The 20,215-nt window shown below is 41.4% G+C and overlaps 1 protein-coding gene across 2 annotated transcripts in view; it reads right to left on the bottom strand.

The window, feature by feature from the left end:
• LOC133450403 (EGF-like repeat and discoidin I-like domain-containing protein 3) overlaps positions 1-20,215 on the bottom strand; it is a 141,205-nt gene that overhangs the window by 102,392 nt on the left and 18,598 nt on the right. Inside the window, exon 2 of one of the 2 annotated variants that reach the window (XM_061729016.1) lies at positions 8,406-8,435. In XM_061729016.1, the coding sequence (XP_061585000.1) occupies positions 8,406-8,435 (30 nt within the window). The remainder of the gene's footprint in view (positions 1-8,405; positions 8,436-20,215) is intronic. The other variant, XM_061729017.1, reaches the window with a different exon arrangement.

Here is a 20,215-nt window from a genome sequence, read left to right as displayed (position 1 = left end):
CGCCAAGAGACTTTTCTTTAAGTTGCGACATGATACAGGTGTGTACCGATTTTCGTTCATGTACGTCAAAGCGTATTATGGGGCTTGAGGCGCAAAGTTTTTTCGGTCTGAACCAATCAGATGAAGGGTGGGCGCGCTTTTTGTCGTCTAGCGTCGCCACGGTAACACTTTTGAAAGAGAAAAGTAATGCGTGGTGTCGGAGGATGGAGACGCACATTTTGATGTATAACACACTTGGGGGCACGTTACGGTTCGGGCCGTATTAACTGCCGAAGGAAGGGCATAAATTGCGCCAAAATTACACAATTAATTCAAAATGGCCGACTTCCTGTTCGGTTTCGGGCATGGCTCCAAGAGACTTTTCTTGAAGTTGTGCCATGATACAGGTGTGTAGCGATTTTCGTGCATGTACGTCAAACCGTATCGTGGGGCTTGAGGCACAAAGTTTTCAAGGGGGCGCTGTTGAGCCATTTTGCCACGCCCATTAATGCAAACCATTAAATATCAAATTTTTCGCCAGGCCTGCCTTGCATGCAAAATTTGGTGACTTTTTGGGCACGTTTAGGGGGGCAAAAAGGCCCTCCTTTCGTCAGAAAAATAATAATAATAATTAAAGCTGCAAGCAGCGATGAACGGGCCCTCGCACTCACGGCCACCGCCCCCATAAGCATATCAGAAATGACACCACCCACGACTTCCTATGTCAAACCATTCAAAAGTTATAGCAGAAAAAAGGAACAACCAATCAGAAGAAGGGGCGGGGCTAAATCAGGCCAATGAAGGTCAATGACTCCATACAGAGTCTGATGACACCACCCACGACTCTCTATGTCAAACCATTCAAAAGTTATAGCAGAAAATCGGGACAGCCAATCAGAAGAAGGGGCGGGGCTAATTCAGGCCAATGAAAGTCAAGGACTCCATACAGAATCTTATGACACCACCCAGGACTCTATGTCAAACCATTCCAAAGTTATAGCAGAAAATCGGGACAACCAATCAGAAGAAGGGGCGGGGTTAATTTTCACCAATTATGGTCAAGGACTCTATACAGAGTCCCATGACACCACCCACGACTCTTTATGTCAAACCTTTCAAAAGTTATAGCAGGAAATAGGGACAACCAATCAGAAGAAGGGGCGGGGCTAATTCAGGCCAATGAAGGTCAAGGACTCAATACAGAGTCCCATGACACCACCCACGACTGTTTATGTCAAACCTTTCAAAAGTTATGGCAGAGAAAAGTATTCTAGGGGGCGCTGTTGAGCCGTTAGGCCACGCCCATTAATGCACACCATGAAACATCAAATTTATCGCCAGGCCTGCCTTGCATGCAAAATTCGGTGACTTTTGGGGAACTATCAAATATGGACCAATCAGATGAAGGGGGGCGCACTTTTTGGCGTCGAGTGTTGCCACGGTAACACTTTTGAATGAGAAAAGTAATGCGCGTCGTCGCAAGATGGAGACGCATATTTTGATGTTAAAAAAAAACACAAAAATTTCTGACAATAAACTTTGCATTGTGCTGGGATCGAACCCGCGACCTCTCACATGAAAGACGGTGACGTTACCCCTGTGCCATATAATCTGAATCCTGAATTGTTTTTTCGTAATTTTTAAAATATTTGTAAGATATAAATATTAGTAAAACCCCACTATTTGTGCTTTTGTGAATAGCATGTTCCAGTCTTTACTTCCTAGACACACACATTGCATGGAAGGGAGCGTTTGATTTATTGTTCACATAACATTACTTTTATTTTTTCACAACCAAACCACGCACTTTATTTATGTCATTTGCACCGGGCAAGGACAAAAAATAAATGATTCCACCAAAATTGCAGAGATTTTTGTGGTTGGCTGACACATTACCAGCATATTTCAAATATGTCAAACCATTCAAAAGTTATAGTCAGAAAATATGGACAACCAATCAGAAGAAGGGGCGGGGCTAATTAAGGCCAACGAAGCTTAAGGACTCTTTACAGAGTCCCATGACACCACCCACGACTCTCTATGTTAAACCATTCCAAAGTTATAGCAGAAAATCGGGACAACCAATCAGAAGAAGGGGCGGGGCTAATTAAGGCCAACGAAGCTTAAGGACTCATCACAGAGTCCCATGACACCACCCACAACTCTCTATGTCAAACCATTCAAAAGTTATGGCAGAGAAAAGTTTTCTAGGGGGCGCTGTTGAGCCATTAGGCCACGCCCATTAAGACCAACATAGCGATAAAATGTCTGGAACTTTTTTTTCCTAATTTTTTAAATATTTGTAAGGTATAAATATTAGTAAAACACTACTATTTTTATTACTTTTTCTGTAACCATTTACCGAGGTTCTAACCGGGCTGAGCACGGGTCTATTTCTGACGTCACCATATTACAGGCAGCTGATTGGTCGGGGAGCGGGGCCGTCACCTACTCGCCACTGATTGGTCGGGGGGCGGGGCCGTCATCACCCTACTCGCCACTGATTGGTCGGGGGGCGGGGCCGTCATCACCCTACTCGCCACTGATTGGTCGGGGGGCGGGGCCGTCATCACCCTACTCGCCACTGATTGGTCGGGGGGCGGGGCCGGCATACGTTTGAATCAGGAAGCGGGACTCTCTATGTCAAACCATTCCAAAGTTATAGCAGAAAATCGGGACAACCAATCAGAAGAAGGGGCGGGGCTAATTAAGCCCAACGAAGCTTACAGAGTCCCATGACACCAACCACGACTTCCTATGTCAAACCATTCAAAAGTTATGGCAGATAAAAGTATTCTAGGGGGCGCTGTTGAGCCGTTAGGCCACGCCCATTAATGCAAACCATGAAATATCAAAGTTATCACCAAGTCTGGCTTGCATGCAAAATTTGGTGACTTTTGGAGAACTATCAAATATGGACCAATCACATGAAGGGGGGGCGCGCCTTTTGGCGTCTAGCGTCGCCACGGTAACACTTTTGAAAGAGAAAAGTAATGCGTGGTGTCGCAGGATGTAGACGCACATTTTGATGTATAACACCCCTGGGTGCACGTTACGGTTCGGGCTGAATTAACTGCCGAAGGAATGGCATAAATTTCGCCAAAATGATACAATTTATTCAAAATGGCCGACATCCTGTTCGGTTTCGGCCATGGCTCCAAGAGACTTTTCTTTAAGTTGTGCCATGATACAGGTGTGTAGCGATTTTCGTGCATGTACGTCAAACCGTATTGTGGGGCTTGAGGCACAAAGTTTTCCGGGGGGCGCTGTTGAGCCATTTTGCCACGCCCATTAATGCAAACCATGAAATATCAAATTTATCGCCAGGCCTGGCTTGCATGCCAAATTTGGTGCCTTTTGGGGAACTATCAAATATGGACCAATCAGATGAAGGGGGGGTGCGCTTGTTGGCGTCTAGCGTCGCCACGGTAACACTTTTCAAAGAGAAAAGTAATGCGTGTAGTCGCAGGATGGAGACGCACATTTTGATGTATAACACATCTGGGTTCACGATACGGTTCGGGCTGAATTAACTCTCGAAGGAATGGCATATATTGCTCCAAAATTACGCGATTAATTCAGAATGTTCAAAATGGCCGACTTCCTGTTCGGTTTCGGCCATGGCGCCAAGAGACTTTTCTTTTAGTTGCGAGATGATACAGGAGTGTACCGATTTTCGTTCAGGTACGTCAAACCGTATTATGGGGCTTGAGGCGCAAAGTTTTTTCTGTCTGAAGCAACGAGATGAAGGGTGGGCGCGCTTTTTGCCGTCTAGCGTCGCCACGGTAACGCTTTTGAAAGAGAAAAGTAATGCGTGTGGTCGCAGGAGGGAGACGCACATTTTGATGTATAACACACCTGGGGGCACGTTACGGTTCGGGCTGAATTAACTTTCGAAGGAATGGCATAAATTTCGCCAAAATGACACGATTAATTCAAAATGGCCGACTTCCTGTTCGGTTTCGGCCATGTCGCCAAGAGACTTTTGTTTAAGTTGTCCCATGATACAGGTGTGTACCGATTTTCGTGCATGTACGTCAAACCGTATCGTGGGGCTTGAGGCACAAAGTTTTCAAGGGGGCGCTGTTGAGCCATTTTACCACGCCCATTAATGCAAACAATTAAATATCAAATTTTTCGCCAGGCCTGACTTGGGTGCAAAATTTGGTGACTTTTTGGGCATGTTAAGGGGGGCAAAAGGGCCATCACTTTGTCAGAAGAAAAATAATAATAATATTAATAATAAAAATTCCTGCAAATACAATAGGGCCTTCGCACTGCAAGTGCTCGGGCCCTAATTAAAGCTGCAAGCAGCGATGAACGGGCCCTCGCACTCACGGCCACCGCCCCCCATAAGCATATCAGAAACGACACCAGCCACGACTTCCTATGTCAAACCATTCAAAAGTTATAGCAGAAAAAAGGGACAACCAATCAGAAGAAGGGGGGGGCTAATTCAGGCCAATGAAGGTCAAGGACTCCATACAGAATCTGATGACACCACCCACGACTCTCTATGTCAAACCATTCCAAAGTTATAGCAGAAAATCGGGACAACCAATCAGAAGAAGGGGTGGGGCTAATTCAGGCCAATGAAGGTCAAGGACTCCATACAGAATCTGATGACACCACCCACGACTCTTTATGTCAAACCATTCAAAAGTTATGGCAGAGAAAAGTTTTCTAGGGGGCGCTGTTGAGCCGTTAGGCCACGCCCATTAATGTAAACCATGAAATATCCAATTTATCACCAAGTCTGGCTTGCATGCAAAATTTGGTGACTTTTTGAGCACTATCAAATATGGACCAATCAGATGAAGGGGACGAGCGCTTTTTCGCGTCTAGCGTCATCACCCTACTCGCCACCGATTGGTCGGGGGGCGGGGCCGTCATCACCCTACTCGCCACTGATTGGTAGGGGGGCGGGGCCGTCATCACCCTACTCGCCACTGATTGGTCGGGGGGCGGGGCCGGCAGACGTTTGAATCAGGAAGCGGGAGTCAGCGCGAGAGCGACTGGCGGCTCGCGGCGATTTTATCATTAAAAAAAGGACAACCAATCAGAAGAAGGGGCGGGGCTAATTAAGGCCAACGAAGCTTGAGGACTCATTACAGAGTCCCATGACATCACCCACAACTTCCTATGTCAAACCATTCAAAAGTTATGGCAGATAAAAGTATTCTAGGGGGCGCTGTTGAGCCGTTAGGCCACGCCCATTAATGCAAACCATGAAATATCAAATTTATCGCCAAGTCTGGCTTGCATGCAAAAAATGGTGACTTTTGGAGAACTATCAAATATGGACCAATCAGATGAAGCACACGCTTTTTCACGTCTAGCGTCGCCACGGTAACACTTTTGAAAGAGAAAAGTAATGCGTGTAGTCGCAAGATGGAGACGCACATTTTGAGGTATAACACACCTGGGTGCACGTTACGGTTCGGGCCGTATTAATTGCCGAAGGAATGGCATAAATTGCGCCAAAATTACACAATTAATTCAAAATAGCTGACTTCCTGTTCGGTTTCGGCCATGGCTCCAAGAGACTTTTCTTTAAGTTGCGACATGATCCAGGTGTGTACCGATTTTCGTGCATGTACGTCAAACCGTATTGTGGGGCTTGAGGCACAAAGTTTTCCGGGGGGCGCTGTTGAGCCGTTTTGCCACGCCCATTAATACAAACCATGAAATATCAAATTTATCGCCAGGCCTGCCTTGCATGCAAAATTTGGTGACTTTTGGGGAACTATCAAATATGGATCAATCAGATGAAGGGGGGGCGCCCCTTATGGCATCTAGCGTCGCCACGGTAACACTTTTGAAAGAGAAAAGTAATGCGCGTAGTCGCAGGATAGAGACGCACATTTTGATGTATAACACACCTGGGTACACGTTACGGTTCGGGCCGTATTAATTCTCAAAGGAATGGCTCATATTGCTCCAAAATTACGCGATTCATTCAGAATGTTCAAAATGGCCGACTTCTTGTTCGGTTTCGGCCATGGCGCCAAGAGACTTTTCTTTAAGTAGCAACATGATAAAGATGTGTACCGATTTTCGTGCATGTACGTCAAACCGTATTGTGGGGCTTGAGGCGCAAAGTTTTTTCTGTCTGAACCAATCAGATCAAGGGGGGGTGCGCTTTTTGGCATCTAGCGTCGCCACGGTAACGCTTTTGAAAGAGAAAAGTAATGCGTGGTGTCGGAGGATGGAGACGCACATTTTGATGTATAACACACCTGGGTGCACGTTAAGGTTCGGGCCGTATTAACTGCCGAAGGAATGGCATAAATTGCGCCAAAATGACACAACTAATTCAAAATGGCCGACATCCTGTTCGGTTTCGGGCATGACGCCAAGAGACTTTTCTTTAAGTTGTGCCATGATACAGGTGTGTACCAATTTTCGTGCATGTACGTCAAATCGTATCGTGGGGCTTGAGGCACAAAGTTTTCCGGGGGGCGCTGTTGAGCCATTTTGCCACGCCCATTAATGCAAACCATGAAATATCAAATTTTTCGCCAGGCCTGACTTGCATGCAAAATTTGGTGACTTTTTGGGCATGTTTAGGGGGGCAAAAAGGCCTTCCTTTTGTCAGAAAAATAATAATAATAAAAAAAAAAAAAATAATACAAAGAATTCCTGCAAATACAATAGGGCCTTCGCACTGCAAGTGCTCGGGCCCTAATAATAACGCGAAGAATTCCTACAGATACAATAGGGCCTTCGCACTGCAAGTGCTCGGGCCCTAATAATAATAATAATAGGAATAAAAAATAGAATACTGCTTCAATATAAAAAACCTGTGTTCTCAACAACTGAGTATGGTCACAGATCTGCCACTGTAAAAACAGCAATGTTATTATATCTGAATTATTGGAAAAAGACTGTTTAAATGCAAAAGGTAGCTGCGTTGACCTGGTGCTGGTTTCTCTCTTTGCAGCAGTGATATTCACATTTGTGTGGTACCGTTTCAAATGCTTTATGAGGTTTGACGTGTTGCCAGAATCATGCCCGATTGCTGGTGAACAACGTCAGCACACTGCTCTCATCTGATCTACTTGTCTTTGCCTGTTGCTGTTTTTCACTGGGAAACTGAAGAGTTCCCAAACAGGAGACCTTAAAAATAAGGGAGAGTCTTCAAGCTCCGGCTTCTATTTTGCATCAGCCATTGACGTCTGCTAGCTGGGGAAAAAAAAACTTCACATAGGAGTCCGATGCCGACTACAAACTTCCAGTGCGCCACTTAAGAAATCCGTGTGGGAACTCGTATTTAGAGTATGCTCTGCACGCAAAACAAGTCTGTTAACTAGCAACTGTTAAACATTATATTCGGATCGGTACACATCTGTGAATGTGTGTACCGTTACACCCCTAGTGTTTATGCACATGTATAAACATATTTGTGTTTCATTCCTTTAAATGGTTACAGTGAGCGCAAACAAAAATCTGCAAATTCATGGGGCATTTCCTTTGCTAATCTAAAATAAATCATACTTGTTTTAACCTCCTTGATATCAAATAAACCAGCATAATTAATATTAATGAAACTGCAGACAAAGACAATTATGCTGAGGATCCAGTGAGAACGAGTGCGTTTGTATTCCGGTGCTGTACTTGTGAAGGGATGCTGGATTACAGTGGTCATGGAGGTAAATAAGGTTTTTGTTTACTGTCGTTTTCTTAAGTGCTGCTTCTGTCACCAAACTGCCGCACATGTATTCAGTCTTTCAATAAGCACATTCTCCGAATGTAAAATAAAGTATCTGAAGAAAAATATTTTCAAAGGAAGCATCTGTATAAGGTCTGTACTTTGCAAAACATTTCAAACATTTCAGACAGCACAAAACAGACCCGATGGTGTCCTTTGAAAGTGCATTTAACATCGAAGTTGCTGTAGATGCTGTTATCACTTTGACTCTAAAGTTAGCACTCACACACTTGAAACACTTTCCTAAAAGTCCTAAAATGGTGCTAAATATTCAAGTTTAAGGATAATTTACATGTGGTGAAAAACTATCAAGAAAAAGCAACCACTGTTCCTAACTTAACTAGGAGCATCTGAATAATAAAACCTATCATCTTAAATTCAAATAATACTGCTAGATCATCTGCTTTCAAGATTAAGAAAGCAAATGACCTTTCTGCCTCCCTTTCTTTGCCATTTACACACACACACACACACACACACACACACACACACACACACACACACACACACACACACACACACACACACACACACACACACACACACACACACACACACACACACACACACACACACACACACACACACACACACACACACACACACACACACACACACACACACACACACACACACACACACACACACACACACACACACACAAAAACAAATGAAAAGAGATCATGTTACCAAACTTAAAAGAAGAAAATCCCACCTGCTGAAGTTGTTTCCTCACCATCTGCTGCTGTGGAGACACAGGGAAGGAAAAGGAGAGGGGAGGGAAAGAGGGAGAAAAAAAATGATCAGCTTCATCACAACTATGTCACAGCATTTGGGGCTGCAGCTGTATGTAACGCTGCTGATTCCACTTCACTATTAACCGCTCCGCGCCGCCATATGGGCAGTAGCATTTGACATGTAATTCACTCCGGTGTGCAGTATGTAAAACCAGACCCACCTGCTACCTGCAGGCCACTGCTTCCTGCCAAATGAAAAACTCCCCACTGCTGCCATGAAACGAAAGCTGGCACTGTGTTGGAGCCCATCCCCCGTTTAAATGCTTTGTCCTGGTCAGTTGGCTTTGACTAATACATGCTCATCACGTATGTTTATTGTCATTCTCGAATCTCGACCGCTTTAGGATTACATCGTAATGGATGCAGTCACAGGAAAAAATCTTGTGCTCTTCCTTTAGTTGTAGTTTTACATATCAGGACAAAATTATTCAAAAGAAACATCCTCTGAATTACCTTCATCACTTAAAAGGAGCATGAGGCAGGATTGAGGCAAGATTTATGAAAAGAATTCGTATACGTTTTAAGTTTTCTAGTAATAATGTCAGATGAAGCGTTCCAAACCAAAAAGAATGAGCCCTCTAGTGTATCTCTCCGTTGCCTTGAACAGGCTGTGTGCTGCAAAATGTGCTGCAATTCCGGGCCCTAATTTCCCGCGCTGTCCTGCGGATGTGACGTCAAATGACTCTGCATGTGCGTTCTCCCCATTCTCCCGTGCCGGCTTCGCTGTTGGCTGCAGTACCCCCGACGGCCGTTGTGGCGGAGGTGGCGCTAATGAGTCTCATTTCTTAAAGGAGCCTCATGCTCCTTTAAAGTAGAAATAGTAGTTTTCAGTATGATATCACTAACAGGTTCAAAGTAGACCAAGGAGGATGAAGATGAAACAGCTCTCAATGGCATGCAGGAAAAAGAGATCAAACTTTATGGAGATGAATGAAGTTCTCATTTAGGGTTGTTGGATATTTTATAGATTTTCATAGTCTGTTAACAGATTAAGATGATGATTTTTTTGTTAGTTCTCATTTGAGTCTAGTAACATGGTTTTCTATGCCACAATCAATGTTATTAATTATTATGCTAATAAAGATCTGTTGATTTTCTGCATTCAGTTCAAGCTCAGAAACAAGACAGAAGTGTTATAGAGGAGATAAAACGGTTTAACTGCTGTACAGAGCCAGAATACACGCAGGTGACTGTCAAAATCAACAAATATACATGACTCACATTATACATTGAGTTGAAACGTACATTATGTGCAAAATGTTTGTTTATTTATTTCCATTGGGTTATTAGTCTCTTGCTTTGGAGAGTTGTGACCGCTTCTCTTTACAACACTGTTTTTTTTGCACTGCTTTCCTAAAGGTCTCACAAATATGTTTCATTCAAGTTGAGGTCTTAACGTCTTATAATTGCTCTATCATCCATTCATACATTCATTCATTCTAATAATGAAACTGAATATGCCATATGTTGTTCATCTCTGGGGATTTTTGAGAAACAAAAAGACTTGGTAAGGACTAGACTGTATCTTTTATTATGTCTGGATTTGTACAACCATACAACTGAAAGACGTTTTCAAATGAATTTTAAAAACGTCCTGCCAACATCCTCAGCCTCAGTCCAGCTGCATTTCTGAGATTTGGTCTGTCTACCATCATTACTGCCATCCTGAACTTCCATTATTACTCATGAAATTGCTCCAAAAATGTGCCTGAAAGCCGCACACAGTGAGAGCCTAAAAAGGGCATTTGCTGCAGGGAATGACAGAAAGGCTGCCATTATCGGGACTATCATGCATGCATGCATGATTGTCCCATGCATGATCCATCCATCCATCCTTCCATCCATGATGTGATCCTTTATAAAAACAAACTAAAAGTGCACATCTGTTGTTTCAGGTAGAGTTAATGTGTTTGCCTTATTAAAGTAAATGCTAATCATCTATTAGCATTAAAAAGAGTTACGGCCAGAGAAACCACCTAGAGGACAGGCTGCTATACAGTATATTGGCTGCATTTCAAATAGCTAAAAATAAAACTAAATCCATCTTAAAAAGAAGTAAAACGTGTAGAGAATATTTATTTTTCCTTCTAAACAGTCCACACGTGTTTAAAGTTACATCACCAAGTGGTTTGAAGGGATTGAAAAAGCATGTTCAATGTTACTTATCTTATTTCACATAGTACCTTCATTTCTGCGGCGGGTGTCTGTATTATTTATTTTTTTACACAACCATCTAGGATCTACACTAAATATAGCCTGACAGTTTTGTGAAATTTTCCACTGATCTTGTGATTTGAATGCATGCAGCATCTTGAAACTAAAGGAGAGAATGACACATTTCAACGAAACTGCGATAAACAGATATAATTACTGAGTGAAAGATGGTCTTTCGCTTTGCTTTACTTGTGAAAGAGGACTTCAATTGAAATCACACAAAGCCAAGGCCAAGCACTCCTTCAGCCTCTCATATGTCTGGCAGCAGAAGCTCCCCTTAGTCTTTTTTTTTTCAGTGCACTTGGGCCACTGTAATCCCCAACCAAGCACATTCCACGCTTCACTTAGTGTGGTTTTCTTTCTGCTTTCCTTCTTGGTTCTTACCACGAGGGTCAAGGCACGCACTTGCCAGTCGTCAGATGTGCACTGTATACAGCAACACGTACACACCAACTAGGGGAAAAGCAATAAAATACACCTCCGAGTGCAGACAACAACTCACTCCCACGCATAAATATACATGCTGAGAAGATAGAGAAACAAAAGAAAAAAAATATGAAGGCTTTTTTACAGCTTTGTTTATCCAAGTGTTGAAGTGATGAATCACAAGACTAAGTGCACAAAGCACCCAGTCAGTGTTCCCTATAGATGAGTGGAAACCCACCATGTTAGCAGTCTCACAATAGCTTATCTCCCGTGGACATAAGCATCAATTTTGTATGTACCACCTGACACTGTAATGCAGTTATTTTAATACATGATGAAATACATCAGAAGCAGCATCATTATAAATAAATGCCTACTCTTGTGATAAAACTGTTTGTTGTCACAACTGGAAATCTGCTCCAAGGGTCCAAACTAAGACATGTGTTTATGTTACATTGTATAGATGTGCTCCATATTGGTTTGGCTGTACAATCAATTGTATATAAGTGCACCAAACAACTACACAGTATGTGACAAGCCTAAATCCTGCTGTCATCATATATGTGATCTGTATTACTTGACAATTTGATTAGAGACAGATCTGCATCGCTACTGCCAGAGAGCTTGTTACTATCAGAGGTAGAAAAGAAAAATCGGATGTTGCCCCAGTATTATTAGTGGCGTTAACAGCAGTAGCACCAAAGCTGGATATATGAAATAAATATTCTCAGTGTATGAAGACAAGGCTGTAATGCCTTCTTTTTTGTCATTTATGCAAATTGTCCTGCAGCCCAAGGAAACTCAGACTGACTCAGAGAGGAAGTCAATTTCAAATAAAACTTCTCCCCACATGCTACTGTACTTTATTTTTATTTGTTCTGACTTTTTTTTTTACCAGTTTTGGCAGAAGAAAACCCACTGCAGCTTTTAGTGAACAGTCCATAAGTGGATTTAAAGCTACTTAAAGTCAAAGTCTGTACCCACAGTTCTATCTGAATCACTTCTCTGCCCAACTAAGCACACTCTAGGAAGGAAGCAGTTTTGGCTTCAGAGACAAGCGAAACCGCAGAAATGTTTTTGTGAGGAAAGCGCTGCTCTGAATTTGTAATAGAGTTAATGGAGATTGCCAAAGGTAGCAGCACCATTGTAGTTGTTTTGTCAAAATATCATAATTTTCATAAACGGCTGGAAATCAAGTTGTACAGACCCATAAAAAGTAACCTGACATGGCAAATGTCAGGTTATACCTACTGTATCCCAACAATCTCTACACGAGAAAAACTTTACCATCATTCAGGCACTTTAACACAGAAACCTTTGTGATTGTTGTGAAAGCTCAGCTGCCTTTTATGGTAGAGCGGCAAGCTCTTAAAAGAAGACGTAATTCCATTTCATACAATAAACACTTGGAGCATTGATACATATTGAGACTGGACTACTACATTTGTAAAACAAGGACAGTTCTGGGAATTACTTATTTAAATTGTCCCTCCTCCTTCCTAGACAAAGGTCCTCCATATAGCATGATAAGCCTCCATCCTGGGATGTATTGGTTGAATCTGACAGACAGCCAGGAGGCAGTAATGACCATCCATAATCTTAATAAGAAACAGTCAGTCTGGCCATTGCAGGGCTGATATAACTTCAAGGTGTTCAGTGGAGATAGAACAGTGGCTGTACAGGAAGTACAAGCTTACAAATCAAACCAAGCATGGCTGCAACACATACACACTCACATGACAATGAAGACATACATAGAGAATTGTGGTCTTCATATAAATAACATGGGACTGAAGTGTGAGCATAATCTCTTTTGCTATTCATCGTTATATTGAGTTTTGTGTTCTTATTTAGATTTATACAAAACATGTAAAAATCAAGAATAGAAATCAAGCTATTTAGTTTAACCTATGGTACAGTTTATTATGGATAGCTTTAATAGACCTTAATGATTAGTTTTACTTGCACATGGCATCAGAGGCAGGACATGGATCTGTAATTTTAAAAACACATTAACATCTAGCATCTACGTGCGCTCTTTTATCAACCAGCCCTGGCTCTCAATTGAAAAAAACAAAAAAACAAAATATCTTTCAACCTTTGGTACAAACTGACATCCTAACATTTAACACAGCCTTTTGGAAGAACTAGTCTTTTTTTGAAAAGCAAAATAAAGTCCACTTGGTACCTGAACAAAATGAAAGATCAAAAGGCATATAGACCGCCCCCAGAAAATCACATTATTATATTTTCACAAGCAACCAGATGACCTAAAAACAGAATTAAAGAAGGTGCAAGTGAATGAGAAAAATGATATATAGTACAAATCACTGTATAAGTCAACATAACCTTGATGCTAGTGGGGAACGGGTAGTGTAGATGATTTATTCTTCCCTCCATCCATGCAGTCTCTGCCTCTTATTGGACATCAGGTCACGGAACAACAGCATGAGCTGAACTTGTCTGTCTCCAGTAATCTCCTCTAGCTCTTCAGGGGGACAATCAAGGTGTTCCCAAGCCAGCCTTGAGACATTATGGTCTGCCCTTAGGCCTCAGTCTGAAAGGAAAGTCCTAAATACCTCCCATGAGAGGCATCGAGAAGGCATCCCGACCACATGCTTAAACAACCACCACTGGCTTTTTTCTATGCAGAAGAGCAATGAATCTACTCCCACCTCCACCAAGATGACTGAGCTACACAACCTCCAGCTTTTGGAGGAATCTCATTTTGGAAACGTCTATTTGCTTCTCAGCCACAGTTCATGTATTGGTGAGGGTTGGAATATACTGGCTGGTAAATTGGGGGCTTTTACTTTTGGCTCAACTCTGTATCCATGGCAGTATAACAGTACGGTGTCCATATCTCTATATGAACACATACATAACCCCATAAGGTCCTGAGATAGTTAAACTCCACTACTCAGGGCAGCAACTCTTTTCTTGCCCAATGTGAGCAAACCATCCGTTTCCAATTGAAGAACACGGCCTCAGACCTGTCGATGCCAAATTCTCCTAATTGTCCTCCTGGCTGGTTCACACTTGGCTGTAAAACCTCCCCAGTACCTGTTGGAGGTCTCTGATCAATGAAATTAACAGGTCCACATCGTTTTCCAAAAAAAAATAATGCAAGCTGACCAAAATGGAAACCCTTCGACTACTGGTAGTGCCAAGAAATTCTTTCAATCATCATTATGAGCAGAAAGGTGAGGACCTGCAGTGCTGGACTTATTTCCAGTATTGAATACCGAGCTCTAAATCGATACAGTTATACAGGGTCTGGAATGGAGGCCAAGCCCTCTGTCTCAAACAGCAGGAATAAAGAATTAGTTTGAGTGAAAATAAATGGTGAAAATAGGCACTGTGTGCCATATTACATTCATAAATGAACTACATTAAATTATGAATGTAGTAAAACATGGATAGTTCTGGGAATTACTTATTTAAATGGCCTTAAAGTTCTTACTATTAAGTTATGTGCAGCACTTAAAGTGATTTATAAATAAAGTTGGTATGGTATAGGGGCATTTTTTAGTTTTATCTGGTGTTGGATTATGTTCACTTTTTTTTCCCTCGACATGGCCATCATCAATGCCACAAAAAGGCTTAAGCTTTGTTGCATAGTTTCCTAATAGTATTACAATTCTTAAACGCATGCTTGACCGTATACACTCAATGTTATTCAAATTTTTAAGGGTTTTAACAAATGTCTGTATTTTCAGAAGAGAAATGTCAGATTTTACAAAATATTTTTGTCCATAATGTTCTATATGAAGGCATCAATACACGTGTATTATTATTATGCATGGTAAATATGTTTTAAAAAAAAAAAAATAAAATATATATATATATATATATATATATATATATATTTTATTTTTTTTATATATACGTATACGGTACAGACCAAAAGTTTGGACACACCTTCTCATTCAAACAAACAAGTGTCCAAACTTTTGGTCTGTACTGTATATATCATTAGGATAAGCCCATGAGTGTTTTATGTGTCCGTCTACATTAGTGTGCCCAGAGCCCAGATATACTTGCTGTTTGTGTTTGCGTTCGCGTCACCGTTCACGTCTGTTCACGTGCACCACCAACTGCAACGTCGCTTGCATAGTACGCGAGGAGAGCGCGTCGTACCGGCGGTAACCGATTGGGGGCAGTAAGTTCTCAAAAAATACACTGGACACGTACGCGACCTGCAGTTCTCACTCTGCCCGCGAGTGGCGCTGCGCTGCGCTGCGCTGCGCTGCGCTGCGCTGCACTGCACTGCGCTGCACTGCGTGACCATTATGTCGGCGCTCGTCAGAAGATGCAGGGCAAACGCAGCGGCGATGGTGATGTTTTGTCCACTGGCTGCAGAAGTTCGTCAGTCATCGTTTGACCGACAACAACTTTTGTCCACTTTTATATTATATATTATAGCAGGATTTTTCACCTAACCACCGATAAAAGTTGCACAAAGAGAGTTGAATGGAAACAAGTTTATTCAAATGGGGTCAACACAAGGATGACAGTAACTAATTATGACAACAGAGTCACAGTTACAGGAGCCCAGATCTGCTTCTTGATATCATTTTTAATGGGACTGACCCGATGATTGTTTGGTTTCCAGAGAACACAGAGGAGAGATTTGAGTATAATGTTAGTTATTCACCAGAGCTGGATATTTGATGTTCTGCAGGTGTTGTTTCAGTGGCTTCCCCCCAGATATATACAATTACTCCTTACCATTAGCCAGACAGAAGAATGACAGTTTAACTTAAAATGACAGCTTGGTAAAAAAAAGAAATCAATTTAATAGGTCACATTACCATTTTGCAGTGTAGTGTTAAGAATGACAAACATCTGTTGCTGTTTATAACCAGACATAACCAGACATCACTGGCTGAGGGATACAAATTCCTTTCATATCTGTGAAGTGTCTTTAGTTATGAATCTTTGGATACAAAATTGTTCTTGGGGTTTTCATGTTTCATTCCAGTGGCAGCAAGTAGGAGACTGTTTTAATCAGAATACATTGAGAGAGAGTTCATAAAATGATCACACATACCAGAAATTTGCCACAGATCTCCCTTTAATTTGACTCAAGATGCTGTTTAAAATGCTCAATACGTTTTCAGCAATAAATGAGCAGTATTAATTATCACAATTGACTTGTAAAAGCAGCAGCTGTAAAAGCCATAAATAGTTACAACATACCAGATAAAATAATTAATCTAAGTTAAAGTATTAATTTATGTGAATACATTCAATAGATTTTTTTTAAGTGTTTTTACTTTTTAAGCAAATTATTAAACAACATAACCTCTAAAAAGGAGTCTACTGGAAATAAGGATTAAATTAGTCTCATCGTAGCACATATGGCTGTGCTAAACTTCCACGTTAGCACTCAAGATATCACCTTTCTTTGTACCTCCTTCACACATGTGCACACACACCCATATGAACTCTCATATGGGTGTGTGAATTCTCTCCTAAAGCAGATGCTTGGTGCACATCTATCTCCCACATACCATCATCTTTTAAAGTGTTGCTCCATCACACCAGTGCTTATTAACATTAAATCAACTTGCTATGGAGTGGATGGGTATCTGTGAAATGGCTCACTGACACAATAGCAACAATAATTAGGATGGCATTTTTGAGGCACTTCCTTACTATTAGCCGTCTTTCAAATAATAAAAAAGGAAGTGCAATAAAGCACGCCCCTTTAAGTCAAATGAAGTAGTAAACGCCATCTATTTGTGAGTAAATAAGCCATCCATCCTCATTTTGTTTTTTGTCAAGGGGAGCAAGAGAGTAGGGGAAAGTCCATTAATGAGTGGTTCTTTGGCAAGTAGATTCAAAAAGGCGAAAATATTCACCCATCCCTATGCCCGGGGATAATTTTCCTCTATTTTTCAACTCATCTGGGTTCAAGGAATATTTAGTCTCCTCTAAGCAGGTAAGTAAAGAGGTGTGGAATCATGACTACAGAAAAAATCATTTGTTATACTTAAACTTACACTTACAATAATCTTGCTTTTCAGCTGAATATCTTGCTTTTCAGCTTCTGCTTTTCTGAGGGATTAAGGGTAAAAACTACCAAACTGCACGATTATATAAAACCAATATCAATGGAGCATTTTTCAAAGAGAAATTCTAATACAAAATAATGAAATATTGACAGTAGTAGAGTCAGGCAAATCAAATAGAATATACTGAAGGTCATGTTATGTAAAAGTAGCTCAGTGAACAACTGTTTATTCCTTTTTTGAAGATGTTGAAAATTACATAAAGAAAAAAAATAATAACCTGCAGCATATATTTGGCATTCAACTGTATTTCTAATTATACACAATATTCCGAAGCTTTACATTATATATGTTATATAGGTCTGTGTTTAGCCCGTCAGACGTGGTCCAGATTTAACCCTAAAAAAGACATTTAGAGGTCTAAGGATGTATTGATTTAAACGACATTTCTATGTTGGGAAAAGACGACTTCTCACCTTTCACTTTTCAACCAAAATGAAACAGGGTTTAGATGACTGAAATAGTTGTCATGTAATCGTCTTTTCATTGTAACTTTGCTGGGTGGGATATGTCAAAAACATAACCTGAAAGTCTGGAGAGAGCCAAATTTGGCCCAAAATTGATGTTGATTTTTTTTTTTTTTTTTTTTTTTTTTTTAAATTTTGTCCCCCAGCCCATCCGAGTAGCCCCCCGCAGACCCGCCCCCCGAACCTGGCCCCCCCTTCCCACACAGCAGACACCCCAGAAGCCCCACTGACGCCGGGGCACGCGCTCCCTTCCCCCCACGACGACCGCCCGAGGCCTCGATGCCCCCCCAGCGCAGGCAGCCACCCCGAACCCAGGCTAGTGGCCGTAGTAACACCTCCCATAGACCACCAAAGCCCCCACCAGGCCAGGGACAGAGCTCCACCGCGACGACCCCACGCCCCCACTCCCCACCTCCAAGGGCCACTAGAAGTCTGTATCCCAGCGCCCCAAGTCAACCCCTAAGAGTTACCCACCTGACCCCACTAGATGATGAAGCCCATAAACGGGGACCAGAGAGAATGCAGTTCTCAACACACCAGATTCTAATTAATGGTCCTCATTAGATTGTTATCAAGGTGTGGACAGTTCTGTTGATGACACAGCTACTTGTATCACGGTGTGCTGAAACAGGGTAGCATCCAAGACATGCAGGACAGTAGATCTCGAGGACCAGGATTGGGAAACACTGCTCTAAACCAATCACTTTTACAATAGACATTTCATGCACATTACTGTGTAAGAGTGTCCATGTATACCAGAAATTGAACAGCTGACAAGTTTCCCTCCATATTGTCTTCCGAGAGAACTCACCAATGTTTATTACCGAAGATGCATATGACGTCATCAGCTCCATACCCCCATGAATTTATCATAATCTTTGCAGATTTCAATGATGACTCTTTCTCTTCCCCTTCTCTTACTTCCCACTCTCAAATAGACGTTCTTCTGTTTTTTTAATCTATTATTTATCAAATGTAATACAATATTTGGAATCATTTAATGTACAACACAATACCTGGGGGTTAGTTAAATATGATTCACTTCAGTATAGTCAGCAAATAATGCTAATGTGTAACAGCAAATATACAAATTCATCCTTGTTTTTTGTTGGGTTTTTTTTTTTGCTTGCAAAAAACAAAATAACATAGGGGAAAGGCATATTTTTGGATCTGAAGTGCCACAAAGAGGATGAAGGGAAAGAAGAAGAATCTACCCTCTGCAGTTTAAACACAAGCAACTTCTTATTAAAGCCTCAATAAGAGACAATCACACCCAAAAGAAACTATTTCTCCACGTTCATGTGTGCAGGTCAAATTCAGCCAGACTGAGTACAACCAATAAACAAAGGGAAATATGCTCCCCGAGAACTCAAGCACATGGACCCTATTATGCAGCACAAGCTGTTCCCAGAAATGTTATGGTAATTTTCCACCCATTTTGTATCACACACTAGCGTTGACTACAGTTATCATACATAGGGCTCTAAAGGTTAACTCCTTTTTAGATTTCAAAAACATCTAGAAAGCGAGACTGGCATGCCAATGGTTGCGTTTTATTTTTGGTCCACTTGGCTTTTCGTATATTTCTGTTCATCTTTATAGTTTTACCGAGAAATACAATGACTGAAGGTTTTGCTTCCTTTCTTTTTTTTTTCTGACCGGCTTAAACTTTGCAAGAAAGAAAACATCACTGTGAATGCTTTTCTTTATGCTGCGCTGGTTTATATTCAGATGGGCTTCTGGATGTGCACAGATTTGGCCCATGCCAGACCTGCTGAAGGAAAAACTATCATGGCAAACCACATCCGAGAAAGTCAACATAACTGACGTGAATACTATCAAAACAGCTGATACTCTTCATGGAAAGAGAGAGAAGCTTTAAGTCAAAATTACTGCATACACACATTTATTTGTATTGCTGTTAATTTTAGCTATTTTTGGATAAATGGATAAATAAATAAATAAATCCACACCAAAGGATTCCTTCTTTCACTGTGTGTCATGTTGTTCACAAAATGACAAAGGAGCCTAACTTGAAAGAGTAAACTGGATCTTTGTTTCCTTTCCAAGTGTGTATATGAAGTGTAATTTGTACACATCAAAGAAGAGAGGAGAAAGCCCCGACTCATTCTGCTGTATTCCACCGTGTTAGTTGCAGTGAGAATGAGGGGCGAAACCCTCACTCCTCTTAATTGGATGTAATCGCTAGAGGGAATAAACTCGCTTTGGCCTCAAGGAGAGGGAAGTGAGAAGAGAAAGATGTTTAGAGAGGGCTGAAAATGCTAAATATCCCTAGAAGAATAAAGAGAGACAGTGTGGTCTTAGCAGGCTAAACACAAACACTGACTACTGTTCAGAAGCAGCTCCTAAGATGAGGGCACAAACAGGAAAAAATAAAACAAGAAATTAAGTCATCTGTTATAAGAACAATTTAATCTTTTAGAATTCTATATCGATGCCAAAATGTTTTCTTACATGCTTTTTAAAAAAAATTATTTCTCATGATGTGTTTGGGAAAGTGCCATTAGTTAGACACAATCTGAA

Source organism: Cololabis saira, chromosome 9, assembly GCF_033807715.1.
Source record: "Cololabis saira isolate AMF1-May2022 chromosome 9, fColSai1.1, whole genome shotgun sequence".
Lineage (NCBI taxonomy): Eukaryota > Metazoa > Chordata > Actinopteri > Beloniformes > Belonidae > Cololabis > Cololabis saira.
The sequence above is the reverse complement of the archived record's forward strand: the minus strand, read 5'-3'. Positions and strand labels throughout refer to the sequence as shown.